Source organism: Dendropsophus ebraccatus, chromosome 8 (genome assembly GCF_027789765.1).
Source record: "Dendropsophus ebraccatus isolate aDenEbr1 chromosome 8, aDenEbr1.pat, whole genome shotgun sequence".
Classification (NCBI taxonomy): Eukaryota; Metazoa; Chordata; class Amphibia; order Anura; family Hylidae; genus Dendropsophus; species Dendropsophus ebraccatus.
In genome coordinates, this window is record NC_091461.1 from 10,771,758 (window position 1) to 10,795,531 (window position 23,774).

At 43.0% G+C, this 23,774-nt stretch overlaps 1 protein-coding gene across 2 annotated transcripts; it reads right to left on the reverse strand.

Moving 5' to 3' along the window:
• Window positions 1-1,778: 1,778 nt before the first annotated feature.
• Window positions 1,779-22,846, reverse strand: MXI1 (MAX interactor 1, dimerization protein). 2 transcript variants are annotated; one of them, XM_069979802.1, is made up of 6 exons: window positions 22,611-22,846; window positions 11,346-11,463; window positions 8,216-8,245; window positions 5,149-5,263; window positions 4,557-4,728; window positions 1,779-4,261 (listed from the first exon to the last, which is right to left on the reverse strand). In XM_069979802.1, exons 1-6 carry the CDS (start codon window positions 22,804-22,806, stop codon window positions 4,098-4,100), a joined length of 795 nt encoding a protein of 264 aa, XP_069835903.1. In that variant the 5' UTR covers window positions 22,807-22,846; the 3' UTR covers window positions 1,779-4,097. The 2 variants fall into 2 exon arrangements, with proteins under 2 accessions (XP_069835903.1, XP_069835904.1); XM_069979803.1 differs by lacking the exon at window positions 22,611-22,846 and adding an exon at window positions 12,571-12,992.
• Between the last annotated feature and the right edge of the window lie 928 nt (window positions 22,847-23,774).

Genomic DNA, 23,774 nt, shown 5'->3' on the forward strand with positions numbered 1-23,774 from the left:
GGTGACAAATCCAAATGTCTGCAGGCAATATACCAGGATCCATAGGTTACAAACAGCTAAAATGGAAGCGCTTATTTGAAGGTAGAGCACCCCTTTAGGTCGGGACACCGTTCAGTTGAGTTCCCCTAAATCATTGTCAACAAAATAAGAATATGGAAACCCATTAATAAATATTTAGGATGGAATTGTCCAAGTTTAGTCCTGATAGCACCACAATGGCGTCCTCCATATTAGCTGCCTGTCCCTAAACGGGTCACCATAATATCCCACTTTTTATGCTGAATTTGAGATTATAGTTATTCAGATTATTAATACATCATTTATCTCTTTTATTTGTGCCGAATAGATACATCATGTGATCGGTATTTGAAGGCATTTGAGGCGGCTTCTCAGGTCAGTGCAAGGCGAACGAGGGCTCGAATCGCGTGGGTATGCTTCATCGCAGATCAATGGAAGCAAATGGGAAAAAGTCATTTGACAATTGCTTGCAAGCCTCATTTATTTTGGAGTGTGACTGATCCAGATCAGTAGTATTTTGGAGGCAATTACATAGGGTCGGTGTATTTTTATGGGTGCATGGTCACATGACTTTAAGGTGATGTGTCAAAGCGACTCTGTACTGGTATGTAGCCGCCCCCAAACCGCTGGTACTGCGTTGTGGTGGTCCTCATGCTGCGTCCGGGGGCTTAGCTTTTCTCCTGGTGCCGGTATTTTGAAGAAAAATGACGTTTATTGCTGTGGCACAGCAGGGCAGGGAGGCAATGTGGCGTGGTCCGGAGCACCCGTGCTCTAAGCCTGCGGTGCCTCCCCGCCTCCCTTCAGTTCCAGCTGCCCCTGGGTTGGATGGAGGGAGGCGCCGCAGGCTTAGGACATGGATGCTGCAGGCCACGCCACATTGCCTCCCTGCCCTGCTGTGCCACAGCAATAAACGTAATTTTTCTTCAAAATTCTGGCCCCGGGAAAAAGGCCAACCCCTAACCGAACGCGGTGTGAGGACCCCTACAACATGGTACCGGCGGTTTGGGGGCGGCTACATGCCGGTACAGAATCGCTATAAGTCAATTTCTAGCTGTGAAACTGGAGCTTGACGCGAAGTTTGCTATTTTCCGGAGGGGACTCAGTGCAAGTGAAATGCGTCGGCTCATCACAAATCACTAGCTAAAAGAGGTCCATGGAAACTGACCTTTCTACAGCAGATCTAACAGAAGCTGCACCACGCGATTTGAGTCACACTAGCCGTCTAGCCCGAGACGTTATCTAAATGCACGTTTGCATAAATAGTAAATAATTAGGGGGGAAAAAGTGCAAGACTGAAAGAAAAACTTGTAATAAAAGTAACATTGTTCGGCTTTAGCACCGGAGTGGGGCAGGGACAATGATGGCATAGACACCGGGATAGATGCCCGGGATTACTGCATTTACAGACTCACTTCTTAAAGGAGAAGTATCACTTTTTTTTTTTTTTTTTTTATAAATTGCATTATTAACCAAAGGGATCAGTTTAGTTGTACTAGTAGGCCTCATCTTCCACACTTTAAATGAGGGCCAATGTATCAAGTTTGCAAGGAACTACATGAGTGAGGCATGAGGTATGGAATGCCTCGTACCTCGGAAAGGTCAGAGCTGCTGGTAAATTTTGAAAAAAAATAAAAGCTTCCTGTGTTGTATGTAGGTGACAGATCACCTCTAAATAGTGATCACTTGCTAAGGCACATCTATTAAGATGAACACATGGGGGGAGGGGAACCACCTGATTATCTTTTTTTTTTTGTTGTTTTTTTTTACGCAAATCTTGTTTTTTCACCCTCCCCCACACTAGAATTCAGTTTAAATGACCAATAGTCATAAATGAAGAAAAAAAAAAAAATATGCAGCTAGGGGGCTTTATATGTATACTGCTCGGAAGACGCGAACAGAATGGGGTGTCAGGAGTCACAAAATAATATTCAATATATTTGCGGCATATACCCATTTAAAGGAGCGTATACTTTGCAAACAACTTATTTTGCAAATAATCTTGGTTAAAAAATGTCTTACCATGTTGTATATGCAGATCCTATGTAAATCTATGTGTTTCCATGGTTACAGACTACAAACCTTGTAGTCAGGTGTTACTTTCTTTGGTCCTCTTCCACAACCTATAGGTTATTAAAAAGAGGGTGGACTAACACGAGTGCAGGGACAGACTACACAGGGTTTGTTTATAGTCTGAAACTATGGAGACACATAGATTTGCGCAGGAGCTGTATACAGAAAACAGTAAGGATTTAAAAATTTTTTATATAATAGTGCACATTGGGTTCTTCTGAGCATTTATATTTATGGAGCTATCTTATGGTGGCCAAACCCCAAACCACCATCTGTAAAGGCCCTAATACCCCACTTATTTTGATTTGGTAAACTTTTCCAAAACTTCCGCTTCATTCCCTGCACCCTGCAAAGTAAAAGGGGAATAAAATTAATACAATGGTCATACAAACACTGCTGCAGGGCAAGGCCCGGACAGAAGGAACTGAGGGCACGGGACTGGACCCGCACAGGCTTCATCTCGCCTCCCGTTGAGATGTAAAAAACAAAACGCATCACAATGTCGCGCAACTTACAAAGTTGAACATTTACTTGTCTAGAAGACAGTGTGACGTACTTTTCCTAATACAATAGCAGCCGCACACCGAGTGACCTTACACCGTGAGCTACAATTAGTTTTCTAAACGTCAACAATCAGTGCATTTATAACCCCCCAGTAGCTTAATAAATTAAAGGGGTCCTTCTGATTCAAGTTTGGTGCGGTAATTTCAAAGATAGTACATGCTGAAGACTGTACAGTGGTCGTATCCTGATACAGTGAGCGGAAATTTTACAGTTTAAAGGGGCACACGACCAAACAATGTGTGTATTTTTGTCACCCTTTGATATGCCAGTGAAGCGAATGAAATGAAATAACTGCATGCATGAAACGGATTGGAAGAACTGAGAGGAAATTCTCTGCCTAAATTTAGCTTTGAAAAAAAAAAAAAATCTAATTAGTAACGCAAGCCGAGATGGTGAATGGTATGTCATGACTACTGCAGCCGTCTCGAGTGACTACACAGTGCCAGGATGGGTCATAGGTATTTCTGACAACTATAGTAGTCAGGCAACCTGTCTGCACGGCACTAGTAATCAGATTTTTTTGGCTATATTAAGGTAGAGAACCCCTTTATAAACTGCTTTTTGATTGCAGGGCTGGCTCAGGTGGTGCTGGTATAGAATAACGAGTGCCACTGGCTCTATGCATGCTGTAACTAAAGGCCATGTCGGGGCTGGTAATTTTGCCGGACTCTAATAATGATGAAAATTAGAATATTGGAAAGAGTAATTCGGCCATCAATGAAGCATCCAGATGTGACGCCATCCCCTGGTCAACATGCACATCAGAGTCACTAGGTGTGGATATTACACACTTCATACACTGCAGTAGATGGTATCCGTTTGCCACATCTGGATAAAAATATTTTTGGAAACTTGCCCTGAGGCTGATGCAAGTGAAGAAACTTTTTGCTGGTAGATTTGAAGGAGTATCAAAGACCATCTTGGGAAGGAACTACAGAATAGCAATTGGTTTTCCGGAATGAAGGGTGCTACAAGACCCAGAAGCGAGAACACTCCCTCGAGGAAGGGTTAATTTTTTTGTTTTGTTTTTTGTTTTACACCATTCCATGGTAAGTTTGTATAAAAGTCTTCAAACATGCCGAAATAAGGCAAAGAACGTGTGACAATGAATGTCATCTGCAAAGCTTTAGATCTTTATGGAAAACGTAACACTGTCGCTAGGTCTTCAAGTTGTGCTAAAAAAGTTTGGCTCGTTGTAATGACCTCCACCACTGAAGGAGTTGAGTGATCTTCGGGGAATGCCCTTATGCAATTGGAGAAGAGGAGAAGAATGAGAGGCTGGTCAAAGGCTTTTGGTCCAGCAAAACAAGAAAAAAAATCCCCTACGACTTTCCAACTCCATTCGTGACTGGAGAATTAAAGGAACAAAAATATTGATTGAATCCAAGTGTGCACCTCTGGTGAGCGTGGGCAGTAAGTCCAATCCACTGCCGCGAGCCCTGGACTTAGGAGTGGTATAACAGCTTGATACTAGCACTGGAATATCCCTCATCGCTGCCCAAGCTTTGCCGGCTGTTGTGGTCGTCCAGGTCACTGATGCTGGTGCTACTAGAACTGTCCACTTCCAAATGGGAGAATTCTGTGCTTTCGATGTCGACCTCGATCTCTTCTGTGGAAGAAAAAGAATATGAAGATCAATAATGGTGACCTTCTAATGCCAATACCCCCAACCTTCACCGCTGCACACCGGCACAGGAACACTAGATTATACTTCATGTCCATGGGTCTCTGGGTTGGGACTAGTAACGTCATTGTTCTTTATGTTGATGTTACTTTGAGGGGTTGTGTTCTATAGACCTTGTTAGGGGAGTCCTCTGTCAACTTGAGTTGAGAGAACTTACAAATACTAGGTAATAGAAGATGGGAGTATCCTTTTAGCTTGTAAGAATGGTCACCCGTCTTACCTCGTTCTGAGTCAGACCGGTCAGACGACATGCTGGAACCAACACTGTCCGCCCGCACTCTCTCGGGCTCCCCACTGCCCTGTAGCTGCTCCAACCTCCTCTTCAAAAACCGCTGTTCCCTTTCCAACATCTCCAGCTGATGTTGGCCCTTCCGTGACGTGTCTTCAAGTTTCTACAGGAACATAAAGGACATTATGAACACAATGAGACACCCCCAAGATCATACTCACGCCCTAACTTTGCCTAATTTCACTGGCCCAAAATTTTGTCAGGCAGAGATGAGTGCAAGTCTACCACGTTCAAGTCCAATTGTTCGGCATTTGATTACTGGTCGCTGGTCAAGTTGGATCCATGCTTTCCCAGACACCCTAGGGCCGCAGCCAACGGTAATCAAATGCTGAACAACAGCATGCTTGAGTTGCGCTCATCTCTAGCAGGCACCACTTGACCCCCATCTCGGAGGAGGATTTAACTTCTAATTTCCTAAGCTCATAAGAGTCTCCAGGAGCCAGTTTTATCCTCTACGCCCCTTCCCCCCTATAACCACACCCTTGGCTATATGCAATGTATATACGATACCCGCTGTCCATACCTTAATGTGCAGTTTGGCTTTATTAAGTAGTCCCAGGGTGGTGTGCCTGTTGCTGTCAGGCTCTAGGGGTATAAGGTCCTTCAGTCGTTCTAGACAGAGTCGTAAGTGGGCCCTCCTGTAAATGAGAATATATATATATAGGTCACAAGGGTTCTCCCGGGGGTCTCAAACCAACATTACAGAAACTAAGGCCAAAGGTTCGCTGTCATCTTTGATACAATGCACGATACTTAAAACCTGTTTAAAGGGACGCTACTTAAAAAAAAAAAAAAAAATTTAAAAAAATCTGGTTACTAAATAATTTTACAAAAATCAGATTAATATTGCAGGGATAAAGAATGTTAGGATGGGATGAGAGACAGGAGGCTCCCTAGTTCTCAGCAGGGTGTGTTAATCCAGCAACGACCTTGATAAAAGAATGAAATCTGACAGTCTGGTTGCTGAGGGTACACTGCATAATGTTTGGAAAGGAAACCTCCTTAAAGGGGGACTCTGGTTAAAAAAATGTCCGTGTCAGGAACTGTCCAGAGCAGGAGAGATTTTCTATAGGGATTTGCTGCTGCTCTGGACATGGACAGAGGTGGCAGCAGAGAGCACTGTGTCAGACTGGAAAGAATACACCACCTTCTGCAGGACGTACAGCAGATAATAAGTACAGGAATATAAGTAATTTACAAATCTCTATTAAGTTTCTAAAACCATTTGATTTGAAAATACTTTTTTGCTGGAGAACCCCTTTAAAATAACCTCCTAAGATAAGAAAATAGCTGAATATAAATTATGATTGACTTTATTAAGCTTGAACATCCTCGTGTATATCCAGCCTATTCTCACCAGTCCATCATTCTCTTTCATTTTGTATTAATCTATAAAGTTGTCACCGGCCCGGAACTGAATTTCACAGCGAGTCTTTATCTGTGCAGAACACCCTTGGCGGGGCGCCCATGTTACGCCTGGCCTGCCCATATCACACTCCATGCTGCCAAATGCCTCTCACCGCCAAACTGCTGACTAGAGCTTCATTTAAAGTGACATAAACCACCCAAAAATGTCAAATTATCTGGTGAAAATAAATGGAAAAGCTGGGTGACAACCAATATGACTGACATCACAGCTCCCATAGTCGTCACCAGTCTTAAAGGGGGTCTCCGCATTGGACAATCTCTACTTGTTAATAAGTACACTAAGCTGAACACAACGTTTCTCTCTGCTGGAACCCTTAGTAATCAACTATAAAATGTGGGGGAAAGTGTCAGTAAGTGTTCAATTCCCTTACAGCGCCACCACAGGTGAAGTGAGTCATTGCATGGTGCCCATTCAAATCTATAAGTTATCTGTGTAATGCAGGACAGCATGGGTCGCTCTTCATATCCCCACTTGATGGGGTTATCAAGGGATTGAAAAACACAGCTGCTTTCTTTCAGAAACAACGCCACCCTTGTCCTCAGTTTTTGTGCAGAATTGCAGCTTAGTTACATTGAAGTCAAAAAAGTTAAGCTGTAATGTCTCAGGCAACCTGAGGACAGGGGTGGCGCTGTTTCTGGAAGAAAGAGGCCATGTTTTTTTTAATCCTGGAAGAGCTGGGTATACGATTGGTATACGATGTTTTAGCACTCTAGTACTTGCAGGGCTTGTAATGAGCCATTCTCATCTTCTTTTACTCTATTTTAATCGCTTACAGAACATAAAACCTCAGAGAGATGAGGCAGCAAACCACAAAGCGAGCCGCAGGGCAGCGCTCTCTACATTCGAGGGTTCTCCAGAAACGTTGTCTTTGTTTACTGAGAGACGGCTGCATTGCATCACGGTGAGAGTAGTGCACAGTCATATTGTACAGAGTGTGCCAGAGCAGGGTCATATATGGGGGCATCAGGGTACAGCCCATGTCTAATGGGGGTGCATGACCATAGGAGACACAGGGATGATGCCCAGTCCCATAATGGACGCAGCGGGCAAATATTATAACTTTTACTTTGCATTATTAAAGAGGTTGTTCACCCAAGAAAAAAATCTTTCAAATGAACTGGTTCCAGAAAGTGCCAGAGACTTGTAATTTACTTCTATTAAAAAAAAAAAAATCTTAATTCTTCCAGTACTTATCAGCTGCTGTATGTCCTGCCGCAAATGGTGTATTCTTTCCAGTCTGACACAGCGCTCTCTGCTGCCACCTCTGTCCATGTCAGGAACTGTCCAGAGCAGCAGAAAATCTCCATCGAAAACCTTTCCTACTCTGGACAGTTCCTGACCGGAACAGAGGTGGCAGCAGAGAGCACTGTGTCAGACTGGAGAGAATACACCACTTCCTGCAGGACATACAGCAGCTGATAAGTACTGGAAGACGGGGGATTTTTTAATAGAAGTAAATTACAAATCTTTGTCACTTGCTGGCACAAGTTGATTTGAAAGAAAATACTTTTTGGTGACCTTCCCCTTTAAGGTCCTCTGTTGCCTCAGCACAGAGATAATTGTGTAAACGACACAGACGGCTCAGCAAATATTAACAATGAGGTACGAGGCGCTGAACGCCTCCGGCCTCCCCGACACTAACATCCTCCCCATGCTACTTCACTCTACATGAAAACTTTTTGGAAACAAAAACAAATAATTTCACAGGGTAATAGAGTCCTGTGGAGGGGAGGGGGTCTCTCCAGTTATAATAACTCCCCCCCATAATGGTAATTATAAGCAGCTTGTTATGTTTAGGATAGGATGGTAATAAATCACTGGATGGAGGGAGTGTGTAATAAATCCTGTGCCCCCGTCTTAACCCTCGTGTCCCCCTCAGCCTCCCACATTCCATTAGTCCTCACTCCCCCCGGGCGGACCCCACAGTCCCTGCATTCCCAGCATAGAGCACAGGCCTCAGTCTCTATGTCAGGGCTGGAACCAGAGACTTTCTCACTGTCAGATTAGAATTCACACACCAGTCCCCGGAAAGTTCCCAGGAAAGCTGGGTGACAACCAACATGGCTGCCCAGTAGTCAGGTACAGAGGAGGTGTGGGGGAACCCTGCAGCTGCAGACCCCCCTTCTCCTTACAGTTTTTACATGTAAAATTTTGGACTCACCGATTTTTCTCTAACTCGTTGTGCGTCGATCTGAAAAAGAAAAAAAAAAAAGTAGTTAATAATATGACCAGTCAAAAGTTAGTAAGGTGATGGTGTATCACACATGACAGGCTTAGATACAGCAGCTTAGCAAACAGTATCAGTAGATAGGCTTATATAGATAACTTGGCAGTTAGTATTAGACAGTGCCTCAATACACAGTATCACATATAATAGACTTAGATACAGTGCCTCAATACACAGTATCACATATAATAGACTTAGATACAGTGCCTCAATACACAGTATCACATATAATAGACTTAGATACAGTGGCTTAACAAACTATGACACATTATAGCCTTAAATAATAAAGATACTTTAGAAAGTTTAAGTATATTGGCTTGGCAGATGGAATGGTATCACAGATGGTTTAGATACTGCAGCTCAGCAGACAGTATCACACGGGATGGGCTTAGATAAAGTGGTTCAGCAGACAGTCTTGTATATAATAGACTTAGATACAGTATCTTATTAGTATTACACAATATCAACACTAGTTTGACAAACAATATCATATGTGTTGGCTTAGATACAGTAGCCAGTACACAAGTGATAAGCTTAGATACAGTAGCCAATATTACACAGGATAGATTTAAATATAGGGGCCTAGCAGGCGGTATCACACAAAATTGCGTTAGATATAGTTGCTCAGCAGACAGAATCATTCATGATAGGCTTAGATACAGCAGCTCAGCAGGTGCTATCAAACACAATTGGCTTAGATACAACTGCATATCAGAAAGTAGCTCGGCAGACACAATCACTCATAATAGGTTTAGATACAGTAGCCTAGCAGGTACTATCACATACAATTTGCTTAGATACAGTTGCCTAGGCTTAGATACAGCAGCACAGCAGGCAGTATTGCTGGTGGCTGGCTTATCTATGTGACAGACAGTATCCAGGCTTAGATACGTCAAACTCCTCGGATACTAAGAGTTAACCCTGATGTATTAGTGCTGAGGTCTTGTCTGTAGTTCAGGACGTCTTGTATGTTACAAGAAGTTCACTTGAGGTTACGAGCCCCACAAGACCCAGAATAACAGGAACTGGCCCCGAGAAGATGTAAGCTGCTTACTGCCAGACACAGCGCTCATGTTCTGGCCCCAAATATCATCGCCCCAGGGTGACGGCGTGGATCCCCCCTCTGGAGTCATAAAATCCAGGACTCCGGCTCCCCCCCTATCTGGGACCACTGAAGTTTCATAAGGTCACAGGGTCCAAGATGGCGCAGCCAAAACTGCCCCCCGAAGCCTCCACAGCAGAACGGAAAATCGAGATCACCAGGGGCTGGGGTTTTTCTGGGCTGAATGTAGATACAGATTATCTCCCATCTGGAATCACTTTACTGCACATTTAACCCTCCTGCTGCAAATGGGACATTGTGAAAAAGCAAAAAAGTGCAGGTTATCCCTTCTATGGAGCCTAAAGGGGTTGTTCACCAACCCCCACCCCCCCCCAAAAAAAAAAAAAATTCTTTCAAGTCAACTGGGGTCAGAAACTTATATAGATTTCTAACTTCTATTAAAAAATCTCAAGTCTTCCAGTACTTATCAGATGCTGTACGTGGTGCATGAAGTGGTGTATTCTCTCCTGTCTGACACAGTGCTCTCTGCTGCCACCTCTGTCCATGTCAGGAACTGTCCAGAGCAGCAGCAAATCCCCATAGAAAACCTCTCCTGCTCTGGACAGTTCCTGACATGGACAGAGGTGGCAGCAGAGAGCACTGTGTAAGACTGGAGAGAATACACCACTTCCTGCAGGACATGCAGCAGCTGATAAGTACATTACAACTCTCTGGCTTTTTTTGGCACGAGTTGATTTAAAAGATTTTTTTTTTTTAATGAACAACCCCTTTAAGTCAGCTCTGCTACATCTCTATATATCTGCATATGATTCCTCAAATGTTACATCACAACTACACGAACCTTCTTCTCTTACAAAGACTCCTCAAAAGACCCCAAATAAGAACAGGAAATCCTTGTTTCTTTCCCGCTGCAGATACAACCTTTATATCCAGCAATAAAAGCCAAATCCCTGGGGGACGGCGACCATTATTTCTGGAAGCTGCATCAAGTACAGAGACAACTCTGCCCGGCATTGTCTACTCTTAAATTTTAGTGGCCATTGATGTCATATCCTGCCTGAAATACCTTACCCCGAGAGCGGCTCAAATATAGTCACACTGAGAGCCAGCAAAACAGGAAACGTTAATGGACGCCAGTACTGCTGAGCACTACAGCTTTTACAGAGTGTGATACTCCAGAGCTGCACTCACTATTCTGCTGGTGGGGTCACGATGCACATACATTACATTACTGATCCTGAGTTACATCTTGTATTATACTCCAGAGCTGCGCTCACTATTCTGCTGGTGGGGTCACTGTGTACATACATTACATTACTGATCCTGTACTGATCCTGAGTTACATCCTGTTATTATACTCCAGAGCTGCGCTCACTATTCTGCTGGTGGTATCACTGTGTACATACATTACATTACTGATCCTAAGTTACATCGAGTATTATACCCCAGAGCTGCACTCACTATTCTGCTGGTGGGGTCACTGTGTACATACATTACATTACTGATCCTGAGTTACATCCTGTATTGTACTCCAGAGCTGCACTCACTATTCTGCTGGTGAGGTCACTGTGTACATACATTACATTACTGATCCTGAGTTACATCCTGCATTATACTCCAGAGCTGCACTCACTATTCTGCTGGTGGGGTCACTGTGTACATACATTAGATTACTGAGTTACATGCTGTATTATACTCCAGAGCTGCACTCGCTATTCTGCAGATGCAAAGTTAATATCTCCCACCATTTCCTGCTGGTTCAGTGTCTTTTGGAACTATCCTCTTTACATTACTCTGTTGAAGTGCAAGTAAAGAAATCTGTGAGACAACCTTGCTGACGGTTTCCAATAACAACACGTCAGCAGAATCAGGACTTGAGCTCTGTATAGGGGTGAAGTATGGGAGAACTGAAGGCTTGAGTTGCAGGAGTCATGCTGTCACTTTGGGGGTGTCCCTTTACACAGGTGTGACCCCCATTCATTACACAATATGGGGTCTTACCTGTTTGTGCTGCTTCCTAGACTACTACACCTCTTGGATTTTAACCTTCTCGTTTTTAGCCTGTGAAGGTCCGAGCTGTCGCTGGAGGGGAAGCTGGAGGCGTAGCCGTGTTCACATTCTGCAGAAAGAAAATCCAAAAGTAAGTTTCTGTACCATAACAATGACACCAGTGCTGCTGGGACTTGTTGTTCTCTTATTGGTGTTTTTTTTATATCAATCAACCTTTTTTTTCTATTTCAAATCAACTGGTGCCAAGAATTTAAAATTTTCTGCTATTAAAAAAAAAATTCTTAAATTTTCCAGTACTTATCAGCTGCTGTATGTCCTGCAGGAAGTGGTGTATTCTCTCCAGTCTGACACAGTTCTCTCTACTGCCTCCTCTGTCCATGTCAGGAAGTGTCCAGAGCAGCAGCAAATCCCCACAGAAAAACTCTCCTGCTCTGGACAGTTCCTGACATGGACAGAGGTGGCAGCAGAGAGCACTGTGTCAGACTGTTGAGAATACGCCACTTCCTGCAGGACATACAGCAGCTGATAAGTACTGGAAAACTGGAAATTTTTTAATAGAAGTAAATTTCAAATCTCTGGCACCAGTTGATTTGAAAGAATGTTTTGTTTTTTTTGGTGAACAACCCCTTTAAAGGAATTTTCCTGTACGGTATAGATGTTGTCCTCTATATAAATGATACATTGATGCAAATAAATATGCAACAGAAAAGTGACACTACACTACACTGTATACACACACAGGTATTTGCATGACCTTCCTGTTGCCGGGTGTGAATACTTTCCAATCTTCTCCTAGAACTTCACAATCACAACTCTGCCCCATCCACCTTGTACAAACATAGTGATCTGTGCGCTGGCATGGGTGCCAAGCGTGGCGGCATCTGGGGCGTCGCTTCATACCCGGCACACGGTAACCTCAAATAAAGCCCAGCTCCTCATTCACATATATATATATATATATATATATATATATATATATATATATATATATATATATAGAGCACTTCATAGACAACCACTACTTTATCCCCAGCTCTGTGTATAGCATGCAGGGGCTTGTCCAGCACTCAGGCCTGATCCCTACACACATACACAACAACAGGGTGGGGATCACACATGCAAAAAAACCAGAGCTGCATGCACACTACACGTCCTGCAATGCAATGCAGAAATGCAAAGAAGACAAACAAACAGTGGGAAACGCGTCGCTCTTTACCTCGCTCTTTTCTATCCAGATACTCAGCAGCATCTAGGAGCCTCTGGATATTTAGCATTCGGATGCAATCCATAATGATTGAAATGAGCAGAATCCAAAAATGTTTAAATTTTAAATTAAAAAAAAATTTGCTAATTCTTTTCATGCAAAAATTAAAAAAAGAGAAAAGTTTCAAAAAAAAATTTAAAAGAAAAAAAAAATGGAATCCTGTTTGCAGGGATGTTAAAGGGCCGGGTAAGTTTTTGCAGCAGAGCTGGGCCACAGCAGGGCAGAGGAGGGTGCAGTGCAGGAGGAAGGGAGCGGGGGTCCGGGCTGGGAGGAATGTTCCTGGGGAGGGAGCGAAAAAAGAAGGAATAGTAGGAAATAAAAGAGCAGTGTGGTCCTGACTGCAGCAGCACAGGGACCTGGACTGTGAGCTGCCCTCCCTGCACTGACAGCCAGATAAGAGTTTGTTTACTTCTTGCAGCACAGGCAGAGGGCTGGTCCCAGGCAATTCGAGCTGCAAGGATCACTGGGAGTTGTAGTTTTCCGTTCTGCATTCAACACATTCTTAACTCTCTCACTGCTAGAAGTTTCTTTTTTTTTATGGAAACAAAAGGGCTCGTTGTCAATGGGCGAGCTTATAAATATGCAGATGTCACATGGCACAGACAGGCCGGGTCATTAGCATGAAGGGGCCACACTCTGCCCACAGACCATCTACCCAACCTCTTCTGGATGTAGAAGGGCTCATTGTATCAAGTTCTGCAACAATAATTGCAACATTGTATTATTATTATTTGTTTTATTGTCCCTATTTAGATTTTCCGTTACTTCATATTTTACTTTTTTATTTTTTTTATACTTTTCATTGTTTTGTTTTTTGTACTTTTCACTCTGCTGGTTACCAGGGCTGGACAGAGGCTCCGCCAGGGGGCCCCATCTTTATCGTAAGGGCCACAACAAGGGTCAACACTGGACAATCTCTCTCCCATCTATTACAGTCATTTACTTGGGCACAATGACGACTGAGTGGACCCAACCATTTCTTCTATGGGGTCCAAGGGAACCATTGATGGCGACGACAACCCATGCTTGGTTATAATGGTAGGAATCTAGGCGCTTGTTGTAAACTATATAGAAAAGAGGGCAGAGAAGTGGTCGTCAGTCACCGATGGCGCTGCTTATTTCAGGAGAATATATGTTTATATAATGTGTACAATGTATCCCTGGTCAGGTTTTCTCAAATATCTATATGGGACCATTAGACAGAGACAACACCAGGTGTGTAAATAGAAGTCATAGGGCCCCATACTCACTACCTAACAACAGAAACAGCAGCTTAGGCAGCAATAGAGGTAAGAATCATAGCGCCATATATCCTAGAGCCCACATAGTAGTGCTGGATAGACAGTAATGTGTTATGTCCTACATCCATGCAGCAGAGCAATGCCCCATCTTATGCAGGTCAATGCTGTAGGACGTGTAAGAGCCCTATTCCACCGGACGATTATCGTTCAGATTATCGTTAAATCGTTTGAATCTAAACAATAATCGTTTGTTTGAATAGCAGTTAACGACTAACGACCGAACGAGAAATCGTTGACCATTTAATAAGACCTGCACCTATTTTTATCTTTGCTCGTTCGCAAATCGTTCGCATTGAATAAGAAGTCGTTCGCAGTAGTGACGGACGCAATAGCGATGACAAGACGACCGCAAGAACGATCATAAGTAACGATTATCATTCCATGTAAATGGCTGAACGATTTCAGGTCTTTCGTAATAGCGGTCGTTTGGATCGTTTATCGTTAACGATTATGCGAACGATAATCGTCCGGTGGAATAGGGCCTTAAGAGTTGATCCGGCACCTACTGGGATCCCCCCTTGTATACATCTACAGTATATACCCTGTATATACCTGTATCTGAGGGGCAACCAAACAGATCGTTTTGGTTTTCTTTTTAAATTTTAAAATGACAAATTGGGAAGTTGAGCACAAGGGGAAGTTCTGGAGAAAGTTGCACCGGCTGCTACAGTGATAATCGGCAAATTATTATCCCAAGTGGGTCAGGACGTGTCTGTAAAAGAGGAACGGCCAGATTATGTGTAACCGCCGGCCCCCGGTACAGATGGAGCGTTGTATTAGCGCCCATCATCAGCAAAAACAGAAACGTCTGCCCTGCCCCTAAATATTCTATAGAACTTCCTCTTTAGTTTGATATGTCAGCCCAGGCCGCCACTGCTGAGTTATAACAAGTGGCCAGTTACAGCCAGGGACCGGGGATATACGGAGAAGAACAGAAATGGATCTTTATTTATAGAAACTTTAGACATTTTAAGGCTATGTTCACACAACGTATATTTTCGTTGTACAACGGCCGTGATTATGAAAGTATACGTTGCCTTTCCTTCTATGGGATCTTGGCCGGAGCATATACACATAGTATACACTCCGGCCGGGATTCCAAGCGGCACCGCAAACAACTGACATGTAAGTTTTCTGCAACCGCTATTCAGTGAATAGCGACCGCAGAAACCCTGTCAGTGCACTCTATGGAGCGAGCGGCTGCGGCGCTCGCTCCATAGTGTGCGGTAGGAGTTCTGATGCGGGCGTGCACGGATGCGCCCGCATCAGAACTCTACGGTCATAAAGATCATCCGGCCGCTACTGCAGTACTGGTCGGGATGATCTTTTCAGAGACCGGCCGCTCCGTGTCCCAGACTGGTCACGGAACGGCCGGTCTCATACACTGTGGGAACATAGCCTTAGGCTATGTTCACACAACTTTAAAAAATAAAGAAAAGGCGGATGATTTTGATATTTAAAATAACGTCTGTTTTTGCCGAGATTTAAATGACTGCAATGGCAATGCATTGAAGTCAATGGGAAGGCGGACGTCCAATGCACACAATGCATTGAATAACGGACGTTTTTACCGCGGCCGGCAAAATAATGAACATGATCATTATTTTCGGACGTCTTTTGCAAACAGCGGAGGTTTTTTATTATCTTTCTCCGTTTTTACTACTAAATTCAATGGACTTTTCAATTAAGACACAACTAAGGGACAATTAGTAACCAAACTAGAATAATGTACCAGCAGCCGTCATTTCATTAAGGGGAGGCCAGACAGCTAAATAACGTCCGTTATTTTAGCCTTAAAATAACGGACGTCATTTTAAACAGAGCTAAAAAGACGTTGTCTATCTATCTATCTCCTATCTATTATCTATCTCTCTCTCTCCTAATTGCTCTCCTATCTATCTATCTATCTATCTATCTACATTTGATTTTTAAAAATACTTCTCCTAGCAGGGACAGACCATGCAGTTTCCTGAAGCCTGTCCCCAGCTCATCCTGCCTAACAATGCTTCAATGTGTACAGAACCCTATCCTCCCACTCCATTGTAACAAAACACAATGAGAAGTGGTCTCCCCCCTAACAATCTTTTGTCCACTGTAAATAAGTGCTGTTTCTTTAAAACAAGGGGATGATGTCATCAGCCCTGAGAACAATCAGAGCCCGCCCCCTAAGCCCTGAGCCCGCCCCCTAAGCCCTGAGCCCGGCAACCGGTGACATCACAGCGCCTGCTCTCCTCTTACTGGTGGACAGCTAATTCCTGGCCCCGCCTCTCCGGACAGACAGCCAATAGAAAAGCACAGATTGGCTCCATGTGGAAACCATGTGTGCAGCGAGGAAGTGCAGGTCGTGTGATGCCGCCTGTGTGCACCTGAGGCTGCTGAATAATGCAGGAGGATGGGGGCCACAGAGTGACAACCACCGGGGGGACACACCGAACATTCCATGCGGAATCAGCAATACAGATGGATGATAAGAGGGAGATAGATAGGAGATAGATAGATAGATAGGAGATAGGAGATAGATAGATAGATAGATAGGAGATAGATAGATAGATAGATAAGAGATAGATAGATAGATAGATAGGAGATAGATAGATAGGAGATAGATAGATAGATAGATAGATAGATAGATAGATAGATAGGAGATAGATAGATAGATAGGAGATAGATAGATAGGAGATAGATAGGAGATAGATAGATAGGAGATAGATAGATAGATAGATGATAGATAGATAGATAGATAGATAGATAGATAGATAGATAGGAGATAGATAGATAGATAGATAGATAAATAGGAGATAGATAGGAGATAGATAGATAGATAGATAGGAGATAGATAGATAGATAGATAGATAGATAGATAGATAGGAGATAGATAGATAGATAGATAGATAGATAGATAGGAGATGGATAGATAGATAGATAGATAGATAGATAGATAGATAGATAGATAGGAGATAGATAGATAGATAGGAGATAGATAGATAGATAGGAGATAGATAGATAGATAGATAGATGATAGATAGATAGATAGATAGATAGATAGATAGGAGATGGATAGATAGATAGATAGATAGATAGATAGATAGATAAATAGATAGGAGATAGATAGATAGATAGATAGATAGATAGATAGATAGATAGATAGGAGATAGATAGGAGATAGATAGATAGGAGATAGATAGATAGATAGATAGGAGATAGATAGATAGATAGATAGATAGATAGATAGATAGATAGATAGGAGATAGATAGATAGGAGATAGGAGATAGATAGGAGATAGATAGATAGGAGATAGATAGATAGATAGATAGGAGATAGATAGATAGATAGAAGATAGATAGATAGATAGATAGATAGATAGATAGATAGATAGGAGATAGATAGATAGATAGATAAGAGATAGATAGGAGATAGATAGATAGATAGATAGGAGATAGACAGGAGAGAGAGAGAGATAGATAGATAGATATGAGATAGATAGATAGATAGATAGATAGATAGATAGATAGATAGATAGGAGAGAGATAGATAGATAGATAGATAGATAAGAGATAGATAGGAGATAGATAGATAGATAGATAGGAGATAGACAGGAGAGAGAGAGATAGATAGATAGATATGAGATAGATAGATAGATAGATAGATAGATAGATAGATAGATAGATAGGAGAGAGATAGATAGATAGATAGATAGATAGATAGATAGATAGATAGAAGATAGATAGATAGGAGATAGATAGGTAGATAGATAGATAGGAGATAGATAGAGATAGATAGGAGATAGATAGATAGATAGGATAAAGATAGTCTTGGAGGGGGTGTAAAACTATGTCCCTAGGAGAGATTCCTCTTAGGACCCTGTACTTTCCCAAACCAGATACAATAAGAATCCTGTGGCTCTTATTATTATTATTATTATTATTATTATTATATTGGAAAGGACAGAGAGCTGCAAAGTTTCAGAACGTTTACTGAACAAATAATAATCATAAAGACAAATCTATATCTAGAAGGATTCCCCATATAATGAAGCAGACAAGACCCTGTGAGGGAGGCCGAAGCCCTCTGCACCAGTGGCCACATGCTGGGACAGACAGGGTCTTTGTACCACATCAGACAGGAGGGGGCGGGGGTCCCTGCAGCTGCAGTCACTGCCATGGCTGACTAGGGGTTAACTTACAGGTGCAGATGGAGAACATAGGGAGGACTTGTCCCTGCAATGTCTGTATCCCCTCAGGGTCCTGGACATAAACTCTGCATCCTGGAACCAACTCCAAAGAATATTTAGTATTTATTGTTATAATATTTACGGGGATGAGATACATGGTAGCAGTGATCAGATACATGATAGCAGTGATCAGATACATGATAGCAGTGATCAGATGTATCACAGCAGTGATCAAATATATCACATCAGTGATCAGATACATGACAGCAGTGATCAGATACATGATAGCAGTGATCAAATATATCACATCAGTGATCAGATACATGACAGCAGTGATCAGATACATGATAGCAGTGATCAGATACATGACAGCAGAGATTAGATACATGATAGCAGTGATCAGATACATGATAGCAGTGATCAGATATATCACATCAGTGATCAGATACATGACAGCAGTGATCAGATACATGATAGCAGTGATCAGATACATGACAGCAGTGATTAGATACATGGTAGCAGTGATCAGATACATGGTAGCAGTGATCAGATACATGGTAGCAGTGATCAGATACATGATAGCAGTGATCAGACACATGGAAGCAGTGATCAGATACATGATAGCAGAGATCAGATACATGGTAGCACTGATCAGATACATGGTAGCACTGATCAGATACACCCCAGCAGTGATCAGATACACCCCAGCAGTGAGTGCAGGTCAGAGGGGTCTGTGTACTGTGCACCCCTCACCCCCCTGACCTGGGCTGGAGATGTTTGCTGTCCTGGGGAGCAGTAAACATGGCTTGGGGACGTGCAGCAGCTCACACACAATGCCTGTAAACAGCAAGTGCACAGCTAGTGATAAAGTGACTTGGGATTAACCCCTTATCTGCTTCATGTCTCATCCTCCAGCAGGGGCCATGATACATTAGTGGGTGCACTATCCTGTAATACAGTGACCCCCAACCTGTGGCTTTCTAGCAATTACTAAACTACAACTCCCAGCATGCCACAAGCTGGGGCTCACTGCTGTACTATCCATCTGGTCTCCATGCGGCCCTCTCTGGGGGTCTGCATATTAGGACCCTGCAGTATAATCCCTGAAAATTCTACCAAAGCTGGGCGTGCAGTAGTCACATGGTCACACCCAGGGGCACCTGCCTCACCCTCCTCCGGGCACTGAGGGCTCTTTGTGCTGTGATGACACGTGCAGGACCAGCATTACGTCTGCCAAGAAACCCCACTCATGCATGGCTCTATGGGGAATGTATACATATATGATGTAGCAGTGCCCTATATACAGTGCACATATATGATGGAGCAGGGCACTATATACAGTGCACATATATGATGGAGCAGTGCCCTATGTACAGTGCACATATATGATGGAGCAGTGCACTATATACAGTGCACATATATGATGGAGCAGTGCCCTATATACAGTGCACATATATGATGGAGCAGGGCACTATATACAGTGCACATATATGATTGAGCAGTGCCCTATATACAGTGCACATATATGATGGAGCAGTGCACTATATACACTACACATATATGATGGAGCAGTTCACTATATACAGTGCACATATATGATGGAGCAGGACACTATATACAGTGTACATATATGATGGAGCAGTGCACTATATACAGTGCACATAAATGATGGAGCAGGGCACTATATACAGTGCACATATATGATGGAGCAGTGCACTATATACAGTGCACATATATGATGGAGCAGTGCACTATATACACTACACATATATGATGGAGCAGTGCCCTATATACAGTACACATATATGATGGAGCAGTGCACTATATACAGTGCACATATATGATGGAACAGTGCCCTATATACAGTGCACATATATGATGGAGCAGTGCCCTATATACAGTGCACATATAAGATGGAGCAGGGCACTATATACAGTGCACATATATGATGGAGCAGGGCACTATATACAGTGCACATATATGATGGAGCAGTGCACTATATACAGTGCACATATATGATGGAGCAGTGCCCTATATACTGTACACATATATGATGGAGCAGGACACTATATACAGTGCACATATATGATGGAGCAGTGCCCTATATACAGTGCACATATATGATGGAGCAGTGCACTATATACAGTACACATATATGATGGAGCAGGACACTATATACACTACACATATATGATGGAGCAGGACACTATATACAGTGCACATATATGATGGAGCAGGGCACTATATACAGTGCACATATATGATGGAGCAGTGCACTATATACAGTGCACATATATGATGGAGCAGTGCCCTATATACTGTACACATATATGATGGAGCAGGACACTATATACAGTGCACATATATGATGGAGCAGTGCCCTATATACAGTGCACATATATGATGGAGCAGTGCACTATATACAGTACACATATATGATGGAGCAGTGCACTATATACACTACACATATATGATGGAGCAGTGCACTATATACAGTGCACATATATGATTGAGCAGTTCACTATATACAGTGCACATATATGATGGAGCAGTTCACTATATACAGTGCACATATATGATGGAGCAGGGCACTATATACTGTACACAGACATATAGGAGTAGTGCATTATATACAGAGCACATATATGATGGAGAAGGGCACTATATACACTACACATATATGATGGAGCAGTGCACTATATACAGTACACAGACATATAGGAGTAGTGCACTATATACAGTACACTTATATGATGGAGCAGTGCACTATATACAGTACACAGACATGTAGGAGCAGTGCACTATATACAGTGCACATATATGATGGAGCAGTGCACTATATACACTGCACATATATGATGGAGCAGTGCACTATATACAGTGCACATATATGATGGAGCAGTGCACTATATACACTACACATATATGATGGAGCAGTGCCCTATATACAGTGCACATATATGATGGAGCAGGGCACTATATACAGGGCACATATATGATGGAGCAGTGCACTATATACACTACAGATATATGATGGAGCAGTTCACTATATACAGTGCACATATATGATGGAGCAGGGCACTATATACAGTGCACATATATGATGGAGCAGGACACTATATACAGTGCACATATATGATGGAGCAGTTCACTATATACAGTGCACATATATGATGGAGCAGTGCCCTATATACAGTGCACATATATGATGGAGCAGGACACTATATACAGTGCACATATATGATGGAGCAGGACACTATATACAGTGCACATATATGATGGAGCAGTGCCCGATATACAGTGCACATATATGATGGAGCAGTGCCCTATATACAGTACACATATATGATGGAGCAGTGCACTATATACAGTGCACATATATGATGGAGCAGGACACTATATACAGTGCACATATATGATGGAGCAGTGCACTATATACAGTGCACATATATGATGGAGCAGTGCCCTATATACAGTGCACATATATGATGGAGCAGTGCCCTATATACAGTGCACATATATGATGGAGCAGTGCCCTATATACAGTGCACATATATGATGGAGCAGTGCCCTATATACAGTGCACATATATGATGGAGCAGTGCCCTATATACAGTACACATATATGATGGAGCAGTGCCCTATATACAGTGCACATATATGATGGAGCAGGACACTATATACACTACACATATATGATGGAGCAGTGCACTATATACAGTGCACATATATGATGGAGCAGTGCACTATATACACTACACATATATGATGGAGCAGTGCATTATATACAGTACAGAGACATATAGGAGTAGTGCCAAGTGTGGAAGCATGAGAACAATAAAAGGCACTGGTTGCTGGCAAGAGGCAGATATAGAGTATGGGAACAGATAGTAACATCAAGCACATGCAACAACAACATATATACTGTACAATAGAATAACAACCATGCATGCAGCAGCATTGCACATATACCATCATACACATACTTATCTATCTATAGGGTAATACACATATAGGATTATATACACACACATATCTATCTATAGGGTCATACACATATCTATCTATCTATAGGGTCATACACATATCTATCTATCTATAGGGTCATACACACATATCTATCTCTAGGGTCATGCACGTGTAGCTGCCATACAGAGTGGCACACATGCTCAGTGCTGGTGCCCGGCCTGCTGCTGGCAGTTTCTGGCTGGTAACAATGGGATGAAGTGTCTGCTCTTTGTCTGAACATAAAAGAACAAGAAGAAATGAGGAAAGTTCTCCAGGTTCCTGCAGGAGAAGTCATTCCTAGTCCTGAGCATCCAGGGCCCTGCACCATGCACAGGGCACAATGCCATCTCATGCCAGGCTAGCACCAGACTCACAATAGCCCAGACTGCACTTAGTCCCCCCCCCCCCCTTCTTCTTCTTCTTCTTCTTCAAGCCTTTGTCTCCTCGCAGCCCCATGGACTGTAGATCCCCCAAATCCCCCCACACCAGCCCTGACCCCCCTCATGCCACTTACTCTTCCTGTCCTGGTCCAGTCTCTCCAGGTAACTGGCAGCTTCCAGCAAGATCTGCACATTGTCCAGGAAAGTGGTGATGTGCCCCATGTCCTGCCCCTGAGTGCCCAGCAGTTCAGTCAGGGGGCACCTGGGGATGTGGGAGCCCTGAGAGCTGGTGCCCATCATGCTGTCTCTCCTGGGTCGCCCTTTGACCATGTCTGCTAGGATGAGCTGCTCTCACTGTCCTGGGGGCTCCACAATAACCCCCTGTGCACTTTATTCTCTGGCTGCAGGAGGGCGTCGGGCCAGTCCTAGCGCCGCCCGCTGACCTACATTAGCATATACAGGCAGACACTCAGTTACCGCCAGACAACTGGTTTAACCGCCTAAATCCCGGACAGTCAGTCCCACCCAGCAACCAGACAAGTGTGCAATCAATACAAGCCACCAAGCCAGCATCCTATCTGCTGTGCTACACCCCACCATGCTCTAACCATCCATACCATGATGCAATAGCCACATAGAGGGGAGCAAGGGGTTAAATCTAGGTTTCTAAGCTTGGAAAAGTTACAAAGTACTAAAAACTTTTTTTTTTAAGTTTTTTCTTTTTTTTTCTTTTTGAAAATTGTCTGAATTTTTTTTTTTTATGTCACCCAAAAGACAAAGCCCCATGTGATGTGATGTGATCTATTGTGTGTCCTCTGAGCGTTGTAGTCACGTGCTGGGAGTGTTACACTAGTAAGTGCAGGATTAGATTTACCACAATGTGCAAAGTCATGCTGGGATCTGTGGTGCCTGACCAGCTGGGAAGCCACGTGGTGTAGAAGGAAACAAAGAATCTCACTGGTTACAATGTTTATAAATACAACAAATAACAATGGTTTATTATGTCAACAACAACCACCTCAAAGTATATGGTCACCACTGTAACCCCCCTAGCCTCTGGCTGTCAGGGCAAGGGCATGCTGGGAGTTGTAGTTCGTCCGCAGCTGGAGAGATGGTAGTTGGGGATCAGTGTATTAACAAAGGCTTTATTTACAGGTGTGAGATTTCAGCTGCATCTTATGCAAGTTTTGGTAGATTTAGTGGACTCGGGGAGACCTAACTAGAGTAAAAACTCCCTGGTTATTGACATTAAACAGGCAGAAATATTTAATAAATCCCCCCCCCCCATTGTGCCATAG